We start from the raw sequence: 18,122 nt of genomic DNA on the forward strand, positions 1-18,122 counted from the left end.
AACTTGTAGTGATGAAAGTGGACAAAGGGCAAAAAATAACTTTTCCCCCCACTTATCTGGAATTTAGTTAATGAGCAGATACATATTTAACCAAAACAAACAAAAAAGAATAAGAAAGCCATACAGTATGGTGCTGGCTAGTTAGTTAAATTTCGTTGAAAAGTTTAATCATTTAAAATAGGCATATGACTTAGGAGAAAGATATTTGGTGCTAAGTTATCCACAATTTGATGTTAAACCACATATCACAGAAAGTTGAGTACATGGTCTACGTTTCCTAATGTAACAGTATACTACAGGAGGTTGTGGACAGCAGCATGGTATAACCTGAGGAGACTGAAACACCCAATAGGAGTCAGAACACTGTGGTCAGATTCCAGCTCTACCACCTCATCTTGGTCAAGTCATATACTCCGAGTGTGTGGTTTCAATGTGAAAGTAGGTAAAATAATGTGTGTCCATCTATTTTACAGGATTCCTGTGAGAATGAAACAAAAATAGGAAACCATAGAAAACTATACATTCCCGTAGAAATATAATAAAGAACCTCTCGTGGCGTTAACTACAGAGTGATGGAAGTAGAGAACTTTAGGAAACGCAAGAAATGGATGCAAGAATGGCTGAGTGGCAGTGCCAGTGCCAGCAGTTGTATGCCATAAACCGTTTTAAAACAGTCTCCAGCACATTTAGAAAGAAAAAACAGCCTGGTTCTAGGCAGCTTTAGTTCTCGTCCTGGAGGTTACCATGGAGAGCGCAGAGAGCTGCGAGGTGGTAACGGAGAGCCTTGCAGTGCTGAAGCCTTGGACCAGCCTAGTCCAAGGGCTCTGCGCCTGGAGTCCTAGTAAAAACTACAACTCCCAGAAATCCCGGGCCCCAAAGGGGGACGGGCCCAACGGTGTGTGGGCGGGGTCGTCAGAGCAAGCGGGGCGCTTCTCCCGCGAGAAGCTGCTCGAGAAGTGGCGGGAGTAGCGGCCATGGAAATGCAGGAGGAGGCAGAGGCGCAGGTGATGGGGCGGGAGCGGGGCTTTGCGGCATCCCGGAAACCGCGTCTTTGATACACCTGCCCTGCCGGCAGATCTCCTGGGCGCTCCACTTTCACTTTGTTCCTCTGCTGGTCCATATTTAGTCCCACCTTCAAGATCTTGCCTCCCCGCCCCACCCCCCCTTAGACCATCGCCCCCCACCCCCACCCCCACCCCCACCCTTGGAAAGGGAGTTTCCCTTCCTTCCCGGCCTTCCCTGCCGGGATTCGGGCTTGGAGAGGGGTTGAGGAGAGCCCCCTGGTGCGAAACCTCCCCCTGGAGACTGGAGGGGGACGTCTGAACCCAAAGTCAACTTCCAGCCAAGCCTCGCCGTTCACTGCTGCTTCCTACCAGAATTTTCACACCAGACCTGCTTCAGTGTCTCGCATCCCAGCTCTAGGAGTTTCCTGGCATTGCGGGTCTTGTGGTGTGTTGAGGACAACTCTTTTTTCAGACTTTGCAACTGTAATAATGCCTTAGCACCTGCATATTGAGCTTTAAAGTTATTCGAGTGATGCAGAATATTAGCCTATACTGCTTTCGTAGCTTTGGGAAAGGATAGATTGTTTTCTGGTAGTTTTATTTATTGTGCTTGCTCACTTTTTATTTCCTGACATCTGGTATCTCTTTCCCTAAAGACAAATTAGGATGTGAAGTAAGTAGGATGCCAGAATATTCATGGAAAGCATTTCCTTTGCTACTCATCACTTCTTGGCCATATTTTCTTCGTGCTATTGCAAAAAACAAGGCTTACAAAATTTGTATGCCTTGTAATGGTTAGGTTGCTGCCTGGTTGAAAGAAGTATTTGGAGATCATCCCATTCCACAATATGAGGTGAATCCGTGGACAACGCAGACTTTGCATCACCTTTCAGAACGCAACAGGGTCCGGGACAGGGATGTCTACCTGGTAATAGAGGACTTGAAACAGAAAGCAAGGGAATATGAATCAGAAGGTGAGATTAATTCCAGAGTTTTGAATGAGATAATAACTAGAGGTAACCAAATTGTTTAACTGAAGTATACAAGATTGATTTAGTGTAGGCTACTTGTCAGTTTTGCTTCTTTATTTTACCCAGATTTGTCTTACACTGCGTTGTTATAGTAACTTAATCATAAATTTCATTAGAGTATATATTTTATTGATACTCTGATGGTGAAACAGTAACCCCTAAAAGATAAGAGTCTAAACTTATTAGCCTGACATATATGATACCTGTGGTTTTTCACTTACATATCTTTTGGTCTCTTTCCAGTCTCCATGCTTTAGTTATAATGAGTCATCATGACACCTGAGGTGGCAGCCATGAACTGTGACTTAACAAATCACTCTGTTGCCATGTATTCATGGGACTGCATGAGAATTTTCTGCTGTGCATATGTAGTTTAAAAAAGTGTATTCAACACATCCATTGTCTTTATAACACAAACCACAAAAATAAAGATTGGGAATATACAAAAGAGGAAAGAAGTGAGATCTACGTTTGCCTACACTTAAGCAGGTGTATGGCATATGTTACATATGTTGTTTTGAATGTAGAGCAATTTATATTGTAAATCTATTGCATATGTGTTTTTTTCCAGTTTTCTTTTAAAAAATTAATATGCAGTAAAATGACTTTTTGTTTGGTGTACTGTTTTAACACACATGGATTCTGAGAACCACCCCCACAGCTAAGATGCAGAACAGTTCTTTCACCCCCAAACACTTCCCCTGTGATGCTCCTTTGTAGTCATACTCTCCCGTATGCCTTTAAACTTGTTTAAATTTTAAATGATTTTATTTTAGTAGTTATTAAAATACAGTATGGAGAAAGGGACTTTGAATCCAGAAAAATGTTATTTTGCAAGAGCTTTCTTTTTGTCTATACTATTATGTAATGAAAATTCGAATGATTTTAAAAGTAAGATTATTCATGGCTGTCCTTGAATACTTTTTAGGGTGGCATATATTAAGTAGCAAATGTTTCTAGTAATATATACAAAATTTTGACACAATTTTCTATACTAAAGTATCCAGAAGAGCCCTGCCACCACTGCTATCTTAACTCTACACATCATGTACTTTATTTTTTTTTTTAATGTTTATTTATTTATTTATTTATTTATTTATTTATTTATTTATTTAGGCTGCGCCGGGTCTTAGTTGTGGCATGTGGGCTCTTAGTTGCAGAATGCGGACTTCTTAGTTATGACATACTCTTAGTTGTCGCACGCATGTGGGATCTAGTTTCTTGACCAGGGATTGAACCCCGGGCCCCTGCATTGGGAGCGCAGATTCTTACCCACAGGACCACTAGGGAAGTCCCCATGTACTTTTTTTTTTTTTTTTTTTAATTTCTTTATTTTTGGCTGTGTTGGGTCTTCGTTGCTGCGGGTAGGCTTTCTCTAGTTGTGTCGAACGGGGGCTGTTCTTTGTTGCAGTGTGTGGTCTTCTCATTGCTGTGGCTTCTCTTATTGCAGAGCAACAAGCGGCTCCGAGCGCAGACTCAGTAGTTGTGGTACACGGGCTTAGTTGCTCCCACGGTACGTTGATCTTCCTGGGCCAGGGCTCAAACCTGTGTCCCCTGCATTGGCGGGCAGATTCTTAACCACTGTGCCACCAGGGAAGTCCAACCGCCCATGTACTTTCTTTTTTCTATTTTTTTTTTAAAGATATTAAGATTATTTTTATTATTTTTTTAATTTTTTAATTTTTGGCTGCGTTGGGTCTTTGTTGCTGAGCGTGGGCTTTCTCTAGTTGCGGCGAGTGGGGGCTACTCTTCGTTGCGGTGTGTGGGCCTCTCATTGCGGTGGTTTCTCTTGTTGCGGAGCACGGCCTCTAGGCATGTGGGCTTCAGTAGTTGTGGCACGCGGGCTTCAGTAGTTGTGGCGCATGGGCTTAGTTGCTCCGCGGCATGTGGGACCTTCCTGGACCAGGGATTGAACCCGTGTCTCCTGCATTGGCAGGAGGATTCTTAACCACTGCGCCACCAGGGAAGTACCCCCCCGCCATGTACTTTAATTGTTACTCCTCTTTTCTAAGTTTTTCCTCCTTTTAGACAGTGAAGCTGTCAAGCAGAGAACAGAAAATTTATGGTACCTTGTAACAAATATAGATTCATATACACTGTTAAGGAACTCCTGCTTCCAGAGTTTCTAATTCTAAATTTTGAGTAGTGATACTATATAGCCCCCAGGACTTGAATGACTTTTGAGCAAAAGATCATTTCTTAGATTTAGTTTTTATTTCTGCACAGTACAGTTCTTTGCAGCACGTAAGACTGGAACATTTCGGAAATATTTTCAGGAATTGGGAAAGGATATAAAAGTTTTGTATGAAGACTTTTTAATCATGACAAATACAGATGAAACTATTGAAACCATTCATTCTTTATACTGCCAGTTCTTCAGTTGAGGAGGAAAATTAAATGAAATTTCCCTAGCTAGAACCTCCAATAAAACGTTGAATAGATGTAGACATCTATTAGAGTAGACATCCTTATCTTGTTCCTCATCTTAGAGGGAAAACATCTAGTCTTTACTATCCAGCGCAATGTGAGTGAGTTGTGGGTTTTTTGTAGATGCCCTTTTTCCGGTTGAGGAAGTTTCTTTCTATTCCTACTTTGTTGAGTGTCCATATCATGAAAGGGTGCTGGATTTTGTCAGATGCTTTTTCTGTCTGTTGAGATGATCATATGACTTTTGTGTGTGTGTGTGTGTGTGTGTGTGTGTGTGTGTGTGTGTGTGTGTGTGTGTGTGTGTGCTGTATGCGGGCCTCTCACTGTTGTGGCCTCTCCCGTTGCGAAGCACAGGCTCCGGACGCGCAGGCTCAGCGGCCATGGCTCATGGGCCCAGCCGCTCTGCGGCATGTGGTATCCTCCCAGACCGGGGCACGAACCCGTGTCCCCTGCATCGGCAGGCAGACTCTCAACCACTGCGCCACCCGGGAAGCCCGACTTTAGTTTTTTATTCTGTCGATATGATGTGTTACATGAATTGGCTTTCAGGTGTTAATCCAACATTTATCCATAAGATAAATCCATGTCCTCATGGTGTATAGTTTTTTAATAGGTTGCTGGATTCAATTGCCAGTATTTTGTTGAGAACTTTTGCATCCATATTTATAAGAGATAGTAGTCCGTAGTTTTCTTTCCTTTTTTTTTTTTTTTTGTTGCGGTACACGGGCCTCTCACTGTTGTGGCCTCTCCTGTTGCGGAGCACAGGCTCCGGACGCGCAGGCTCAGCAGCCATGGCTCACGGGCCCAGCCGCTCCGCGGCATGTGGGATCTTCCCGGACCGGGGCACAAACCCGTGTCCCCTGCATCGGCAGGCGGACTCTCAACCACTGCGCCACCAGGGAAGCCCTCTTTCCTTTTAATATGTCTTTTTCTGGTTTTAGTGTCAGGATGATATTGGCCTCAGAGAAACAGTTGAGAAGTATTCCCTCCTTCCTATTTTTTGGAATAGTTGATGAAGAATTAGTATTAATTCTTTATGTAATCTATAGAACTCAATGGTAAAGCCATCTGGAGCTGAGCTTTTCTTTGTGGGTAGATTTTGATTACTAATTCAGTCTCTTTGCTTACTGTAGGTCTATTAGATTATCTATTTGTTCTTGAATTAGATTCAGTAGTTAGTGTCCTTTTTGGAATTTGTCCATTTCATCTAAGTTATCTAAATTTCTGGGTATAATTGTTCATAGTATTCCTTTATAATCCTTTTTATTAAGTAGGTAGATCAGTGGAATGTACTGTCTTCTGATGCTAGTAATTTGAGTCTTTTTTCTTCTTAGTCAATCTAGGTGAAGGTTATAGCACAGGGAAGTCTGCTCAATATACATATATTTTTAAGGAAATGAGTCACCTGATATTCATAGTGGTGTGCTTTATAGTTTATTTTATTGCCATTGTTTTAATTTTTTTAATATTTATTTATTTATTTGGTCACATTGAGTCTTAGTTGCAGCAGGCGGGCTCCTTAGTTGCGGCTCGTGGGCTTCTTAGTTGCGGCTTGCCGGCTCCTTCGTCGTGGCATGTGAACTCTTAGTTGCAGCATGCATGTGGGATCTAGTTCCCCAATCAGGGATCGAACCCAGGCCCCCTTATTGGGAGCGTGGAGTCTTAACCACTGTCCCATCAGGGAAGTCCCTCAGCTCAATATTCTGTAATAACCTAAATGGGAAAAGAATTTGAAAAAGAATAGGTACTCTATATGTATAACTGAATCACTTTGCTGTACACCTGAAACTAACACAACATTGTTAAATCAACTATATTCCAATACAAAAAAAATTTTTTTTAAATCTAGGTGAAGGTTTTTCAATTATGTTGAGCTTTTCAAAGAACTAGCCTTTGGTTTTAATGATTTTTTTCTTCTTTTTTAATCTATTTTATTAACTTTCACTCTGTTCTTTATTATTTCTTTCCTTTGGCTTGCTTTAGGTTTAGTCTGCTCTTCTTTTTTAAATGTTTTAAGCTTAGGCTATTGATTTGAGATCTTTCTTCTTTTTTAACATAGGAATTTACAAGTATAAATTTCCCTCTAAGCACTGGTTTAGGTGCATCCCCTAAGTTTTGGTATGTTATGTCTTCATTTTCATTCACCTCAAAGGATTTGACTTCTTTTTGACCCATTGGTTATTGGGAGTATGTTGTTTAATTCCACATATTTATTGAGTTTCCCAAATTTCTTTCTAATTTCTAATTTCATTCCATTGTAATGGGGGAATACTTTGTATTATATGACGGCATTATCATTATAAAATGTCCCTGTTTATCTCTAGTAACATTTTTTGTTAAAAAGTCTATTTTATCTGATATTAGTATAGCCACTTCAGCTTTCTTGTGGTTGCTGTTTGCATTATATATCTTTTTCCATCCTTTATTTTCATTGCACTTTGCTCTATTGCACTTCACAGATATTGAGGGGTCTTTTTTTACAAATTGAAGTTTTGTGGCAACCCTGTGTTGAGTAAATCTACCATTTTTCCAATAGCATTTGCTCACTTCATATCTCTTACATTTTGGTAATTCTCACAATATTTCAGACTTTTCCATTTCTCTCTCCCTCTCCTTGGGCCTCCATATTCCCTGAAACATAACAAATTGAAAATAGTCCTATTAATAACCCTACAATGGCCTCTAAGTGTTCAGATGAAAGGAAGTCACATGCCCCTCACTTTAAATCAAGAGCTAGAAATGATGAAGCTTAGTGAGGAAGGCATGTTGGAAACCCAGACAGGCTGAAAGCTAGGGCTCTTATGCCAGACAGTTAGCCAAGTTGTGAATGCAAAAGAAAAGTTCTTGAAGGATATTAAAATTGCTGCTCCAGTGAGTCATTTCCACTTTCAAGTCATTCTTTAATAAATACATTTCATAAGGCTATAGCTGGCATAGATAGTGATTCCTCTAATGGATCTGGGCAAAGTAAATTGAAAACCTCTGGAAAGAATTCACCATTCTAGATGCCACTGAAAATATTTGTGATTCGTGGGAAGAGGTGAAAATATCAGCATTAGCAGGAGTTTGGAAGAAGTTGATTCCAGCCCTCATGGATGACTTTGAGGGGTTCAAGACTCCAGTGGAGGAAGTAACTGCAGGTGTGGTGGCAATAGCAAGAGAGCTAGACTTAGGAGTGCAGCCTAAAGAGAGATGTGACTGAATTGCTGCCACCTCATGATAAGACTTTCACGGATGAGGAGTTGCTTCTGATGGATGAGCAAAGAAAGTGGTTTCTTGGGAAGGAATCTACTCTGGTGAAGATGCTGTGAAGATCGTTGAAATGACAACAAGAGATTTAGTATATTACATAATTTACTTGATTAAAGCAGTGGCAGGGTTTCAGAGGATTGACTCCAGTTTGAAAGAAGTTCTTGGGTAGAATGCTGTCAAACAGCATTGCATGCTACAGGGAAATCATCTGTGAAAGGAAAAGTCAATCAATGTGGCGAACTCTGTTGTCCTATTTTAAGAAATTGCCACAGAATTGCCCAGCCTTCAGCAACCATCACCTTGATCAGTCAGCAGCCATCAACATGGAGGCAAGACCCTCCACCAGCAAAAAGATTATGACTCACTGAAGACTCAGATGTGTTTATCATTTTTTAGCAATAAGGTATTTTTAAATTAAGCTGTGTTTTTTTAGGCATAATGCTATTGCACACTTAATAGACTACAGTATAATATAAACATAACTTTTATATGTCCTGGGAAACCAAAAAATTCACGTGACTCTCTTTATTGCAATATTTGCTTTATTGCAGTGTTCTGGAACCCCAGTATCTCTGAGTTATGCCTGAATTTGTATCTTTGAATCTGAAGTGTGTCTCCTGTAGACAGCATGTAGTTGGATCCTGTTGTTTTTTTCAGTCTTATAATCTCTGCCTTTGGGTTGGATTGTTTAATGCATTCCCATTTAATGTTATTATTGATATAGTTGTATTTATATCTACCAATTTACTTTTCATTTTCTATATATTACATCTTTTTTTGTTTCGCTATTTTTCCTTTATCGCTTTCTTTTGCATTAAGTAAATATTTTCTAATGTAACATTTAAATTTCTTCAGTGATTTTTTACTTCTTTTTTTTCAGTTCTTTTTAGTGTTGCTCTGAGGTTTGCAAATAAATCTTATCAGCTCAGCTTCATATTTGTACTAGCTTAATTCCAGTGAGATAGAGAAATGTTGCTCCTATGTAGCTGTGTTCCTCTTTTCCCCCCTTTTGTGGTATTATTGTTACACATATTACATCTAATAATATTAGGGACTCAACAGTATACTGTTGTATTATTACTTAACCATCTGTAGTCATTTCCTTAGCCCTTTACACCTTTACTACCACCACATCCTTTGTGCTGTTTTTAACATATATATTACATTTCTATAACCCAACAATACCTTATATAAATATTATTTTATCCAATTGCTTTTTAAGTCAGTTAAGAGAAAAATGAAGAAAAAAATGCATTTATGCTGTTTTTAATTCTGCATTTACCTTTACTGATAATTCATTGCTTTTTGTAAGCATTTGAATTACTGTTTGGGGTCACTTGCTTTAAGCCTGCAGAACTTCCTTTAATATTTCTTATAAGTTGGGTCTGGTGACAATGAAATTCTCTCAGTTTTTGTCTATCTGGGAGTCTTTATTTTGCATTTATTTTTGAAAGAAAGCTTTGCTACGTGTAGGATTCTTGCATGACAGTTTACTTTTTGAGCACTTTGAATATGTTATCCTGTTGCCTTTTGGTCTCCATTGTTTCTGTCAAGAAGTTGACTGTTAATCTTACTGAGGTTTCCTAGTATATGTCATTTTTCTTTTGCTGTTTTCAAGATTTTCTCCTTGTCTTTTTTTTAAAATAAATTCATTTATTTATTTATTTTGGGCTGTGTTGGGTCTTTGTTGCTGCTCACGGGCTTTCTCTAGTTGGCGGTGAGTGGGGGCTAGTCTTCGTTGCAGTGCACGGGCTTCTCACTGCGGTGGCTTCTCTTGTTGTGGAGCATCGGCACTACGCGTGCGGGCTTCAGTAGTTGTGGCACACAGGCTCAGTAGTTGTGGCTCTCAGGCTCTAGAGTGCAGGCTCAGTAGTTGTGGCACACGGGCTTAGTTGCTCCGTGGCATATGGGATCTTCCCGGACCAGGGCTCGAACCCGTGTCCCCTGCATTTGCAGGCAGACTCTTAACCACTGTGCCACCGGGGAAGCCCCCTCACTGAATTTTAATAGATTTTCTTGAACAGATGTTTCTTCATTTGCTGTTTGTCCTTAGGAGCATTTCCAGAAGCTTTAAATGGTTGTGTTTTGTTTGGGGGTTTTGTTTTGTTTTGTTTTTTGGGTTTTTTTTTTTTTTTACAATTTTCACCAGTTTCACTGGAGTGTAGGTGAGTAGAGCTCCTCACACTGTTATGTTGGAAGTCAGACTCCTGGTGGATTGATTTTTGGCAAAGATGACAAGACAATTTAATGGAGGAAAGAATAGCCTTTTCAGTGAACAGTGCTGGGATAGGTGGATATCCACATGTACAAGAATGAAGTTGGGCCTTGCCTCATAACATATATAAGAATTAACTCAAAATGAATGAAAAACCTAAAAGTAAGAGCTGAATCTAAAACTCAGAAGACAACATATGTGTATATTTTCATGACTTCGGATTTGGCAATGGTTTCCTAGCTATGATACCAAAAACACAAGCAACAAAAGAAAAGTAGGTAAATTGGACATCATCAGAATTAAAAACTTTTGTCCTCAAAGGACACCGTCAAGTAGATGAAAAGACAGCCCACAGAGTGGGAGAAAATATTTGCAAATTGTATATCTGATAAGGGACTTACATCTACAATAAATGAAGAATTCTTACAACTGAATAATAAAGAGACAACCCAGTTAAAACTGGATAATGGAGGGAATTCCCTGGCAGTCCAGTAGTTAGGACCCCACGCTTCCACTGCAGGGGCCCAGGTTCTATCCCTGGTCAAGGAATTAGGATCCCATAAGCTGCGGCCAAAAAAGAGGTTAAGGGAGGTGAATATGCATTTCTCCCAAGAAGATACACAAATGGCCGGCAAGCCCAGCATCGTTAGCCATCAGGGAAATGCAAATCCAAACCACATTCCACTTCACACCTACAAGGATGGCTATAATCAAAAAGACAGGGTCTTGGATTATCATTCTATTGATGATTATTCAGTTCTATGAACGATCACTGTGCAAAAAAAATAAATAATACAGCTGTTGGTGAAGATGACAATGTGGAGAAACTGGAACCTTCCTACATTTCTGGCAGGAATGTAAAAATCAGTAGCTTTGGAAAACAGTCTAGCGGTTCTTCAAATAGTTAAACATAGAGTTATCATATGACCAGCAGTTCCACTCCTAGTTATATACCCAAGAGAAATGGAAACATATGTTTATGTAAAAACCCATACGTGAGTGTTTATAGCAGCATTATTCATAATAGCCAAAATGTGGGAGCAATCCAAATGTTCATCAATGGATGAATGGATAAATAAAATATGGTAAATCTATACAATGGAATATTATTCTTCCATAAAAAGGGATGAAGTACTGACTGATACCTGCTACAGAACGGATGAACCTTGAAGCCATTATGCTAAGTGAGAGAAGCCGGTCACAGAGGATCACATATTATATGATACCATTTATATGAAATGTCCAAATTAGGCAAATGAATAGAGACAGAATGTAGATTAGTGGTTGCTAGGGCTTCATGGGTTGGGTAGCTGGAAAATAATGACTGAGGAGTGTGGGATTTCTTTTTGGGGTGATGAAAATGTTCTAAAATACTTTAGGTGAGTGGATTATATGTTATGTGAAAGATTACAATAAGCTGTTAAAAATTAAAGCAAAACAAAGATCTTAGTTACCATAAAACTCTTTCATCTTTTCAGCCAAGCATCTTCAAGACCTTCTCCTGGAGAGTGTGAATTTTTCCCCTGCCAATCTCTCTAGCACTGGTTCCATGTATCTGAATGCTTTGGTTGACAGTGCTGTGGCCCTTGAAACAAAGGATACCTCACTAGCTAGGTAATTCTTGTGACAATTTTAATTTCTGCAGTCATATACTCTGTAAGGTCTTGACCTAAGGAGCTTTTGTTTCTCAGGGTAATTCTGTATAGGAAATTAGCAGTATATGCAGAAATACTGAATTTAGTTAACTCCTTATTGCTAGTGAGTATGTATAATTACTTAAGATAAATTTGGTATTTGTTAAATTTTAGTGTTTTCTTCTTTCAGGATTAGGTTTGTGAAGGCTGGTTCTCATGTATATTTGAAAAGGGATTAGGTATCACATCATTCCCTATAAACAGTAAAAAGAGCAGTAGGCTAAATCATCTGGTTGAGCGTAGAGTAGTGATTTTTGGTCATGTCCCTACCCTATTGGATAGAGTAGGTTAAAGACCTTCAATTCTTTGTGACAGGCATTTCACCTATATAACGACATTATCCTTCTAACAACCTTAAGAGGAAATTGAGGCTCAAGAGAGGTGGGTTAAATAATTTCTCTGAGCTAGTAAATGGCAGGATTGGGATTCAAACCCGGTCTGACTCAAAAGTCCATAGGACTCACTGTTGGCTGCATCTTATCTAGGACTACCACTACAGCTTATAATCAGAGAATTGTATGGCCATTCTGCTTAACTGCTAATATAAGAGCTTGGAATATATATAAATATATATATAAATATATATGTAAATATATATATATAAATATATATATAAATAAATATATATATACACACACACACTTAAATAGAGTTTTAGATATAAGATCATGTAGGCCGTATGGCAGCAGAAATCTAGACTTGAATTAAGTCAATTCAGCAGACACCAAATACTAATTATATCCCAGGCATATAATCTATATAACTCTTTATGTAACTACCTGTCTCCCTCTCCCTTCCTCCCTCCCTATATATATGTGTGTATATATGTGTGTGTGTGTGTGTGTGTGTGTGTATATATGTATATGTATACATGTATAGCTATACATATAGACACTGGGGAAGCAGAAATGAATAGAATAATGAATGCCAGCAAGTACAGTCTCTGCTCATGGTAAATTAACAGAGATGGACATGTAAAATTATAGTATGACAGCTGCAACACTACAGTAATGTACAAGCTGTAGCTAGGAAGCACAGAGAAAGGAGTAGTGAATTCCAGAATGGGAGTAAATCTTATTTGAGTTTTGAAGGGCAAATGGAAATTTGCCAGCTGAAGAAGGTTGTTCCAGACAGTGAGAACAGCATGTAAAATAGTATAGAGGTATGAAACAGCATGGTTAAAGAAGAATCCACATAGAAATACAGTCATTTTTAGAAATGAGGAATAATTGTAATTATCGTCCTTAATGTCCATTTACGTGACTAGATTCTTCTTTTAGTTTTATCCCTGCAGTGAATGATTTGACCTCTGATCTTTTTTGCACCACATCCAAAAACGAAGAAATCAAGCTTGAATTGGCAAAACTTGAGAAAAATCTAACTGCAACTTTAGTATTAGAAAAACGTCTACAAGAGTAAGTAATTGAGTTGGAAGTGGTGACAATTTTTATTATAAAGGCAGTAACAGGACATTAGTTTTGGCGATAGATATGATTTAAAACAACACATTAGGAAATGGGAAGATAAACTGTTTTTTTAAGTAGAAAATGACTTGGGTGAAGGTAGGAGTGGTTGAGTACGTATTTTTACCTTTTACTTTATACAGTTTCTTTTTTCTCTCTTTTTTACAAATAACCTGTTTATAATTTTCAAAATGTATGTGAATTTTTTTTTTTTACTTATAAACTGTGGTGCAACTTAAAGTCATGTTATATTTTGTTGCCCTTTCTTACTAGAGCTCTGGTATCCCTCTTGATGCTTTGGACCTTCTTTAGGTCCCTATAGCCCCAGAGATTAGATGCTGTGGATCAGGAGTATGTGTGTGCACAAGTAATTTACTGGTGTGTAAATATATCCAACAAACATTGACTATGTGTATGCAAAGCACTGTGTCATGTCACATTTAGTAGAGAGGGCTTTGGGACCTCCATAATTCAAATTGACTTTAGGATCTGTTAAGTCACTTTTTTGAGCAGCAGATCTACTTTCTCCAAGAATAATTGGCATAGATTAATCTTAAAATTATTTAGTATTCCTTGAGAAAAATCCCAGATGGCAACATGGAGGGAAAGATGACCTAGAAGGGTGCATGGTAGCCAGTCTGGGATATAAAATTTATGGTAGAAAATCCAGCAAGTGTGTTATCTCCTCTTGATACTCTTGACTAATCCAGAGTTGAATCGAAAAAGTAGTAGAGCTTCCTTTTTTTTTTTTTTGCGGTACGCGGGCCTCTCACTGTTGTGGCCTCTCCCATTGCAGAGCACAGGCTCCGGACGTGCAGGCCCAGCGGCCATGGCTCACGGGCCCAGCCGCTCCGCGGCATGTGGGATCTTCCTGCACCAGGGCACGAACCCGTGTCCCCTGCATCGGCAGGCGGACTCTCAACCACTGCGCCACCAGGGAAGCCCAGAGCTTCCTTTTTATAATAATTTCACTGAGAAGAAAATGTTCTCAACTTCATTTTTTAAAGGGCTCTCAAGAAAGCAGAGTTGCATCTGTCTACGGAAAGGGCCAAAGTTGACAGTCGTCTTCAGAACATGGACTTCCTAAAAGCCAAGTCAGAGGAGTTCAGGTCTGGAATTAGAGCTGCAGAGGTTTGTATGAAGGACTGAATATATTTAGCTCTCTTCAGACTTATTTTCAACTTTCATCCTCAGAACTAGGCAGTATTGTTATTCCCTTTTTACGACCAGGGAACTGCGGAGAAGGGGGGTAACTTGCCCAAGGTTACACAGCTACTTAACAGCAGATACCGATTCAAATGCAGGCTGCCAGGCCCCGAAGCTCAGGCTCTTAAGCACTGCACCCATCTTGTCACAAATCTCTGTCTGAAATGACTCGCATGCAACATAAAAGTGCTTAGGAGCAGGTGTAGTCCTTCATCTATGATTTATAGCTTCTCTTTACTGTGTTATATATTGAAAATATTTCATGAGGGTCACTTGCAAAATAATTTTTTAAACTGAACTCCCTTTTTTGTAATTGTAGGAGCAACTTTCAGCCAGAGGAATGGATGCTTCTCTGTCTCATCAGTCACTGGTAGCACTTTCAGAGGTACACTTACTTTAACCCAATTTAACTTTCTTTAAAATGTTAGTGCACAATCTACTTTTTCATTTGTTTCTTTTTATAGAGCTTTATTCACTATTGACCTGATTTATTTTCCTTTACTGCTGTACTTTATGTTCACCAGTATTTATATCTTTATTACTTGTTATCAATATATATTCCATTTGTTTGGTTTTATTTATTACTATATGCTAGAAACTCTTGCTGGAGTCAGTTATATGTTATTGATTTATTTATTGAATGAATGTATTGAGGGACTATGTGCTAACCACCTAGGTCCTCCTCTTTCTTCTCTTTCAGTAAAACACAGGTCCCATACTCCTGTAGAATGCAATTCTGGGGTTTTAGATTGTATAAGGGTTTTATCTATTTTCATGGGAAGAGGGAGAAATGGAAGGTTTTGTTTTACTTTTTTTTCTTAAGATTTTTTGGTAGTTTGATTTTGGGAATTTAAAATTGGCAATTCATAAGTATGTATTTGAGACTCTTAATTATTCCCTGATGTTCTGATTCCTCTTAATTACATTATTTTGTATTCCTAGGCAGCATACTTAAATCTTATTCTTAATAAAGGGGAGTATAACTTTCCTATTTTAGCATCTTCTAAGGATTGTTTCCGTTTGTTATCCATTTATCTTTGAAGCTCTTTATTTGATACATTATTTAAACTATCCTAATGTTAATGCTTTGTCATGTTTTATTTCAGAAATAGACAGTGTTTAGTTGCATTGTGAATATCTCTATTACTCTGTGTTTTTTTCACCCCCAGAAATTGGCAGAACTAAAACGACAGACTATACCTTTGAAGAAAAAATTGGAGTCCTATTTAGATTTAATGCCGGTAATTATTTTTATGAAATAATAAAAAAAACGTTCCTCTTTTCCACCTTTCCCCAAGGGCACTAAATGATCATGAAAATACTGGGTCCATGTTTAAGGATTGAAAATCTATGCTGAGGGACTTCCCTGGTGGTCCAGTGGCTAAGACTCCATGCTCCCAATGCAGGGGGCCCAGGTTCGATCCCTGGTCAGAGAACTAGATCCCACAAGCCTCAACTAAGTGTTCACATTCTGCAACTAAAGATCCCACATGCCACAACTAAGAACTGGTGCAGCCAAATAAATATTTAAAAAATAAATAAAGTCTGTGCTGAATTTTAGTATTGTATGTACATTGGATATACTTTCTACAACATTTTTTGCCTTTTGAAAAGGATTGTTATATTCTTTTTCCCCTTTCATCCTAGCTGAGGCAACATAACCTTTCCTTATTTTCCTTTAAAAGAATCCATCTCTTGCTCGGGTGAAAATTGAAGAAGCAAAGCAAGAATTAGTGAGTAGTTCCATTTTTTCCTTCCGATTTTTAAAAAATAAATGCTGACGTAGCTAAAGCTCCCTTTCTCCTCCTTCTTTCCTTTCTACTCAGGGGTGAGCCACAGTCCCAGACTTGCTGTGTATCATTACCATGCATCTTTTAATACTTTTTTGGCATATACGTATCTTTTTTTTTCCGTAAAAAATACATAGTGATCTTTTAAAATTTTGTATAGATTTTCCTGATGGAAAAGGAGGATTGAGAGACATAGAATATTCTAGGCAGAAGGAATTAACAAAAGTATAAGAGCTGAAAAGTGGAGAACTTTTTCAAGCTTCAGCAAGTGAAGCAGTCCAGCTGCTTAGGAGTATGCAGTGGAAGATAGGGCTGAAGAAGGTCAATTGGTTTATGAGATGAAGGACCTTAAATATAAAGAAGGTTGTTCTTGGAGGCTGTAGGGGACCACTGAAAGTTGTTCTGTGTTACCTTGTTTTTTAAGCTAAAGAGAAATGTGATAAAGGTTATGCTTTTTGATCAGGCCAGTTGTTTAAGAAGATTTTTCTGGAATCAGTGTATAGGGTGGATTGGAGGAGGGAAAAAGAAAATTGCAGAAACTAGTTGGCCTGTTTAGGCCAGATGAGAAGTAATGAGAACAGTGGCAATGAGATTGGAAAAGAGTGATGTGAGAGGCGTTGCAGAAGTATGTTGCTTAAGGAGTAGAGGTCAGAAAAATCGATTCAAGTATCACTGCAGTCATTCACCTCTCTAAAGGTTCCCCCCCACCTTTGAATGTTTAATAGCATCAGGAGTCTGAAAACTTTTGGGGTGTGGGAAGTGGGGAGATATAAAAGCAAGGGGAATATCTCAAATAATATTTAATATTTTGTAATGGTATTTTAAAAAATTTCTGTTTCAGCGTTTTTCCTTTTTGCTTCCCGTATTTTAAATAACATTAGAAGTTACAGCACCTTCTTTATGTCCTTATTTATAATATTTATGCTGTTTCTTTCTTCCTTTAGGATACTGTTGAAGCTGAACTTACAAAGAAAGTAAACATGATGGAACTATGACCAGAGCCAAATAAATTTCTTCTTTCTTAACAAAGTAAACTGAATAGGACTTCAAAGAATTATTTCCTCATGGCATTCCTTATACCTTAATTTCTGTGTTCTTAGATGAGATAATAATGTCATTATTGATAGAATAGTGGTTTCTGATTGTGTATTAAATGTTTATGCTCAAATACATATTTTTCATGTGAAAAAACATTGGTTTTCTATGCTGTTGGTGGTTTAAATGTCCTTCAGTAGTCTCTTAGGTGAACTGTGACTGTTGTCCTGCAGTCGCTCACTAGGTCAGCTAAGTGAAAGGGAAAGGTTCTGCAACTTCAGTTATGTTTCTCCCACACCCCCGATCAGCTTACCTGCCTACCTCCAAATGTTAATATATGCAGGAATTTGGTTTATGAAAAAGATGACCTTTTAAATCAGTAGTAGAGAGAGAGATAATTCAACACATGGTGCTAGATCTGTACTTCACCCCTTACATCAGGGTAATTTCAAGGGATCAAAGATTTAAATATTAAAAAAAAAAGTTAGTAAAAGAAATGGGGGAATTTTAATGTTTTGATTTTTAAATAATCACAGAGTCAGAAACTTATGACAAATACAGAAGCCATAAAAAAACGATTGAAATGTTTGAAAATTTTGAAAACCAAAACTTCCTGTATGGCAAAATCTTTCATAAATAAAATCAAACCATGACAAATGTAGTGTAGAGAAGAAGAGAGATTTTTCACTATGTAGCTTTTTGGACTTCAAAAAATTTTGTACCATGGAATCAAGAATCAATTAGTTTCTTAAAGATTATCTAATTGACCTTAAAAATTTCCCTCCTCTCCTTTTCCACAAATATATGGCTAAAGACATTTGTATTTCCTTTTTTGGAGACTGTCCATTTCCTTTAGCCATTTAGGTATGGTGGTTTGATCTTTTTCTTAACAGTTTAAGACAGCTCCTGATGTGTTAGCTATATTTGAATTGTAAATATTTTCCAAGTTTGTCGTTTGTCTTTTAACTTAATTGCAGTGCTTTTGGTAAGGTAACTTGGTAGGTT

The 18,122-nt window shown here is 38.3% G+C and overlaps 1 protein-coding gene across 1 annotated transcript; it reads left to right on the plus strand.

Annotated features, from left to right (window-relative positions):
• Positions 1-974: 974 nt before the first annotated feature.
• Positions 975-17,247, plus strand: HAUS1 (HAUS augmin like complex subunit 1; the record flags this gene model as incomplete). Its single annotated transcript, XM_079718055.1, has 9 exons — positions 975-1,004; positions 1,804-1,978; positions 11,408-11,543; positions 12,904-13,038; positions 14,094-14,217; positions 14,612-14,677; positions 15,462-15,533; positions 15,978-16,025; positions 17,027-17,247. The coding sequence occupies 9 exons, from the start codon at positions 975-977 to the stop codon at positions 17,075-17,077; spliced, it is 837 nt and encodes a 278-aa protein (XP_079574181.1). The 3' UTR covers positions 17,078-17,247.
• Between the last annotated feature and the right edge of the window lie 875 nt (positions 17,248-18,122).

This window comes from Hyperoodon ampullatus (assembly GCF_949752795.1).
Source record: "Hyperoodon ampullatus genome assembly, chromosome: 13".
NCBI lineage: Eukaryota > Metazoa > Chordata > Mammalia > Artiodactyla > Ziphiidae > Hyperoodon > Hyperoodon ampullatus.